The sequence below is a fragment of the Micromesistius poutassou genome (assembly GCF_964030765.1).
Source record: "Micromesistius poutassou genome assembly, chromosome: 20".
Classification (NCBI taxonomy): Eukaryota; Metazoa; Chordata; class Actinopteri; order Gadiformes; family Gadidae; genus Micromesistius; species Micromesistius poutassou.
This window is the reverse complement of record NC_140290.1, coordinates 7805260-7811513: the sequence shown is the minus strand read 5'-3', so window position 1 is coordinate 7811513 and position 6254 is coordinate 7805260. Positions and strand designations below refer to the sequence as shown.

Here is a 6254-nt window from a genome sequence, read left to right as displayed (position 1 = left end):
TACAAACATTAGACATGTAAAAATGGTATAACTGTTGTATACATGTACTATAAAAAATATATAAATGTCATGGCTGTCAGACAATAAAATATGTCTCTGTTTGTATGTTTGAAAGGTCATATTCTCACAAAGTCACTCAAACAACACAAAATGTTAATCAGGAACACAGAAGTTTATTCTACAATTGAGGATAAAATTGTCTCATCAGTAAGAGGGTTCATCATCAAACAGCGTAAATCAATACTTTTAGGGGAATTGCTTGTATTAGTTTTTCATATACAGTACCATGCATCGGAGAAGATGCCAGCAAAGTTCATCATTTCATGTAAACCACATTAAGGGCTGGTCTACGTTTCATTTAAAAAGAGACATAGTGGTTTTCATTAACAGAATCTTTGTACATTTTTATCCCAATATTTGTCTATAAAATAACATCGTAAAAAATGCACACAGTACAAATAATGTGGAACTGTGAAAAGCAAGATATGATGACACATGTATACATACTTGCTTATTTCTATACAATTTATATGTTTAAAACTTAATTTATGCTCACAACCAAAGCTGCACATCGATGGTGCTAATGTAAATACTGTACATGTTGAGACAACAGAAAAGGATATACAATGCATACAAAAAGAACCAAAGATGATCAAACACATCATGTTTGTGTTTTTTAAAAGCAAATTGTAATTATTGTAGTTGCTAAGTGTTATATTATCCCCATCATTTTAAGTGGTAAAGTGGAGCTAAGCTCTTAAAAAATGTGGTGTGTTATTTTACATATGTATAAACCAAGCACTTTTCGAAAAAGACTTAAATAATAGCAATTTTTTTTTGAAGGAACAAATAAAATGTTTTCTCAATAACTTCATATAAACATTTCCCAAATTTGGTCAATAAGCATAATAATTTGGTCATTAGAGATCAAATTTCATGAGACGCATCCAGCCACTGCTTTTCATCTAAAGAAACATGCACAAGTTGTCTCCTATAAATAATGTTGAAATTAATGTGAGCATGGATCAAACACATCATGGATATCGGAGCACGGTCCAGTTTTAAACCAAGAGATGGACTGTTCCCGAAGGCTCAGGACAGATGCAGTCAAAACAGAAAAGCAACAGTGACTATATAGCTCAATGGCTCCTTCATTAAATCAAGTTTTACGTTTGTATCACACCAAAAACAATTTGGTTTGAGAAACAGCCCCTTGCCCTTGCCCAAAACTGATTATCAAGTGGTATTAAAGCTACTATAATTTCATTCGAATATCTATTAATCAAACATAAAACACAGCTGTGGTACTATCAGAAATGGCAGATTGCAGCTTTGAGATATAGTGCAATGATAATCTGTCATGCTTCATTTAACTTTATAGTTTATCCGTCTTTTCCATCTCCTTCACAAAGACGAGGTGGTCTTCCGGGGACTTCCCGTGGGACTTGCAAAGGTGCAGTTTAATCGCATGCTTGCTCACAAAGGTCCGACTGCACAGCTTGCACTGTAGTATCGAACCAGTGTCCTCTTCTGTGAGTCCCAGTGAGCTGAACGTCTTCTCCGCTATCCTCACGGCGTGCTGCCCTAGCAAGTCTATGGAAAGCTTGGAGAGGTCTTTGAGGGTGAAGCCCAGATGGGACTCCAAATGAGCGATATAAGAGGAAGGTGTCCGATATTGTGACGCGCAGTCACTGCACAAAAAGAGAGGGTGGCCTGTGTCAATGTTTTTCAGGAACTTTGTGCTGCCTGTCCGCTTTAGCTGATACTTCACATTGGCCAGCCAATGTGAGATAGTAGTCATGGAAAGGCCAGTGAATTTACAGATGTGCACCCTTTCCTGGGGTCCCAGGTCGGTGATAACCAGCTTTCCCTCGGGGGTGTCCCGGAGACTCGAGGCGAACTGGGCTTGGAGGATCAAGAGGTGCTGGGGATTCCAGTTCGACTGTCGGCCTTTCCGTCTTTGGATGGGAGAGAGGTCTTCGTTGCCCTCTTCGAAAACACTGCTGTCCATGTCCGATTTCTCAGAGGTCGAGGACGGCGTCGTCGACTTTGGCGTCAAGCGGCCGGTCAGGTTTTTCACCATGTCCGAAATATCCATTAACGCGTTCTCCCGCAAGGGCGGAGATAACGACGGGTAATGGTTGGCGACGGCTCTCTTGCAGCTGTTCACGTGACTGTTGTTCAGTGTGGGAGATGTGCCGTTGCCTGAGCTGCCGTTGGTGTTTTTGGATTTGGTCAAGTCCATGGGCTGGTCCTCATCGCCATGGTACTGGCTCGGTGGCTCCTTCTGCTTGGCCGGGACGGAGCTGGGAAGGGGCTTCTCCACTGTGGTGTTGTTGTTATTGTTGCTGTTGTTGTGGTTGTTGAGCTTGTGAAGCATTGAGAAGGGATCCGTAAAAGGTGTGGACACCTTTGCAGCTTTTCCCAGGTGATTGTTCATGATGGACTGCAGTGCACTGAGAGGGTTCACCAGGGGCTGCTCAGGTGAATGATCTGTGATTATTCCCAGCTTATTGCAGCCGTTAGAAACAGCCACTTCGGGAGAAACCACCTCGCTCTTCACCTGCATGTCCATTTTACTATCTTCCACCTCACCTACTTTGTCTCTGAACTCGGTTCGGTCCTCTGGGGTATTTCTTTTTGCTGGTTTGAATAGGTTTTCCTGCTTGGGGGAAACCTGTTTTTCCCTAGGAGGCGGTGAGGGGGATTTGGTTGCCACTGACTTACACTTTCTTTCCGACCGACTTTCCTCCCATTCCTTCTTTACCGAGCTCTTCCCTGTTACTTTCTCCACCAGCTCCTCCATGGCGAGCATGTTGCTCCTGCGGTTGGGTGGCGAAGAGGGGCTATTGGGCGAGTGGATCAGAGAGCCTACGTCAGACGACAGCACCTTCATGCTGGTGGTGCTAAATAAAGGCTGCACCTGGGCGCACGAGGAAAAGGTTGATTTCAGAGCGCCGTGGAGTTGATAGGCTGCATGAATGCTGTTGTAGCCTCCCCAGGTGGGTGCACCTGTCTGGGCCTTGCTGATTGCACTTGACACCGCGTTCTCCAATGACTTGAGGATGTCTACGCCGCCTTTAGGAGCCTCCTCCAGATCAGCCTCGGTGAGGTATTTATGAGGCCGGTTCTTCCCGGCTTTTTCGCTCTTCTCGGACGGATCTTCCTTCTCCTCTTTTATCTTCTTCTCGGGGACTTGGATCTCCATGCTCTCTTCTTCCATCTCCTCCTGTTTCGGTTCCTCCTCTTTCTTCTCCTCGGGGGTTTGGGGCCGCGTGGGAGACTCTGGCTTCCCATTGGGCGCCGGGAGTCGTGTCGTGGTTGGTGGGAGGGCAACAGATTGGAACTTCTCCTCGACCACCGGATCAAACACCAACTGCTTCCCTTTCTTGGAGGCTGAGTTGGTGACCTTGAGGAAGTGTCCTGTGACCATCATGTGGGCGGTCAGCTGCTGCAGGGTGTCATGGGAACTGCCACACTCCATGCATTTGAGAATCTGCGCCTTGCGCGCCTCAAACTGCCACGTGTAACTTGCGCCGTTTTGGTAACCGTAGCGATTGTTGGCGGTGACATAGGGGTTGACGAGTTTCTGCGTTTCCTTCGGCGTCTCCCCCAGCGGCACGCAAGACGACCCGGACTCCGGTGAACTCGGCGTCACCAGCTCTTGAAACGGTCTCTTTTTGCTTGGCGGTACCAGCTTGGAGGCGAGGGCGGGCATCGGCTCCTTGAGAGGCACTTTCTGGTAGTGTTTCGTTTTGATCATGTGCACGCTCAGGTCCTGCAGGGACTCAAAGGAGTGGCCGCAGTACATGCACTTGAGGACCTTCTGGGCGTCCTCCTTGCCCTCCATCTCCATGAGGGAGCGCTTGCGGGGTTTGGACCAGCGCTTGCCCCGGTCGTCCTCCTTGTCCTTGTTGTCGTCCCGGTAGTGGCCCGACTCGTTCATGTGCACCGTCAGGCCCACCAGCGTGTCGTAGGCCGCGCTGCAGTCCTTGCAGCGGAACTTGCTGGCGCCGGTGAACACGGGCCCGTACAGCTTGTTGTTCTGCCGGTACAGCTGCACTGTACTGAAGAGGCTGGGCTCGGGCAGGAGGTGGTACGGTGTGTGCTGCAGGGTCTTGGCCAAGGCGGCTTGGTGCCAGTCGTAGGCCACCCCTCCGCCGTTGTTGTTGCCGCAGTTGTTGCTCATGCTGTTGCTGTTTGAGTGGCTTGTTGCCGTACTGGTGTTCATGCTGCTGCTGGTGGTGGTGTTGGTGGAGGACATGGACGCGTTGCCACTGCTGTTGGTGCTGCTACTGCTGGTTTTCACGTGGATGTTCCCCTGGCTGTGACTACTACTACCGCTCGTACTAAGGAAGCCATTGCTCCCTTTATGATTCCTCCCGTTGTGGGTGCTGGCTCTCAGGTTGTTCCCCTGTTTACTCTTGAGCATATCCAGAGCGATGCTGGACCAGGAGGCCTCCGAGATCAGGTTTGCATAGACGGCCTTCATCTGCTCCAGGCTGTCCTGCAGCGACAGGCCGTTGGCGGGCTCGGGGCTCTCCACCACCGCTGCCGCCGGTTTGTCCACCACCACCATGGCGGGGGCTGGTTTCTCCTCCTGGACCTCCTGGAAGGCAGGGGGAGGGGTCTTGAGGTCGGCGAGCTGCTCGCTGCTGTTGCTGAGTGGGGAGGCGTAGCCGGCGTCCGGGTTGGTGCCATTGCTGAGCGGGGAGTTCTGGCAGCTGAAGTGGTCGGCCAAGTCCTCGTCATCGTTGAAGAGGTACTCCCCCTCCTGGCCGTCTAGGGACAGGCCGTCGTCCTGCAGGTGCTCGTCCTCCGGCAGGGTCTTGTTGTCTTTGACGTCGTCATCAGGCCCGTACGCTGTAATACAAGACAAGACAAAGGGGAGATGTAAGCTTAGCTGTGTCGAGTGGCGCACTTTATAGAAGCATACAACGGTAATGGCCGATTGTGTTCGGTTTCATGCAAGATTTTATGATGCAAGTCTGATGAAATGCTCTGCTGAGAGTCTACTGGAGGTAGGGGCGATAATCCCAAAGAGGGTTTTGTCAATAGTCCAGGCGGAGGACACAGCTTTGCAATAATAAAGTGGCCGACATCCATATCCCGACATTGATAGATTGTCCTCTTCACTGCGAGGCTTAATGAACGTATTGAACACCGTGGCTCGGCAAGGGTACGCCGCCGTATGAGTCTCAGGAATATTTACCATCACGAGAGACAAAATGCCCTCAACATGTACAAGGGAATAATATAAACGTGTGTGAGTGTAAATAATTGTCTTTTGCCTAACCCTAATGTATTAAGCTTCCTATGAAATGACTTTGATACTATGGAATCAAAACAGAGATACATAGATGTATTCAACACCACAACAAGCACAATGTATTTATTTCCATAACGTGAGCATTGTTGAGATATAATTGAACGAATTGGGGTACCAGACAAACCAGGCTACGGTATATATACATAACCCTAATTTTATGTTGAGCGCGTCACTGTGGGTGGTCGCTGTTCTCTCGAATAACATGCTTCACGTAGTACGGAATTCACAACTAAGACATGGCAGGGTTGGAGGTGTGGGTAGGAGGGTAGTGGGGGTGCTGGGGGAGGGGGGGGGGGGGGGGGGAGGGGGGTAGTGCCAGCTGCCACGGCCCAGCCAGGCCTCGCTTGGCTGGGCTGAAGCTGGCAGCGGCGGTGGAAGTCTTCCCAGCGTGGTACCAGGAAATGACCAGTGGACATGACACGTCCTGTTGCCACTGCTGTGCCCACCCCCTCCACCCCCCAACCCCCTCCTTGTTTTTCAGGAAGTCAAGGAAAGCGTCTGTAGGAAATAACTGTCATCCATTTTGTTGCTTTTATTACCGTGGTTTACGCGCAATGTGTCGAGTTATGAGCGGGTTCTGAGACAAGGTGCTAAACGGCTTCGGTCGGCAACACCTTTTAAACGACTCGGTCAACTTTTGTCAACAAAAAGGATGTCGGTTGACGGAATAAAACAAGGAACTATGATCGCTATCATTGTGTAAATAATGCTCACGGGGATAAGCGCACTCGACAAGGACATTGTCTCTGGTGCGGGGAAAACAGCCGGCACAAAGGCTTTCAATAATATCTTCAAGGATAAGAAAAAGAGAGAGAGAGAGAGAGAGACAGACAGACAGAGAGAGAGAATCTCTCTCTCTCTCATTCTCAGAATATGAGAGAGAGAGAGAGAGAGAGAAAAGAGAGAGAGAAAAAAAGAGAGAAGA

General features: G+C 49.0%; 1 protein-coding gene across 1 annotated transcript in view; it reads right to left on the bottom strand.

The window, feature by feature from the left end:
• Positions 1-426: 426 nt before the first annotated feature.
• Positions 427-6254, bottom strand: part of LOC311365088 (teashirt homolog 1-like) — a 28450-nt gene continuing 22622 nt past the window's right edge. The window contains exon 3 of the mRNA XM_084484606.1: positions 427-4863. Within this exon, the coding sequence (XP_084340732.1) occupies positions 1376-4863 (3488 nt within the window). The 3' untranslated portion in view covers positions 427-1375. The remainder of the gene's footprint in view (positions 4864-6254) is intronic.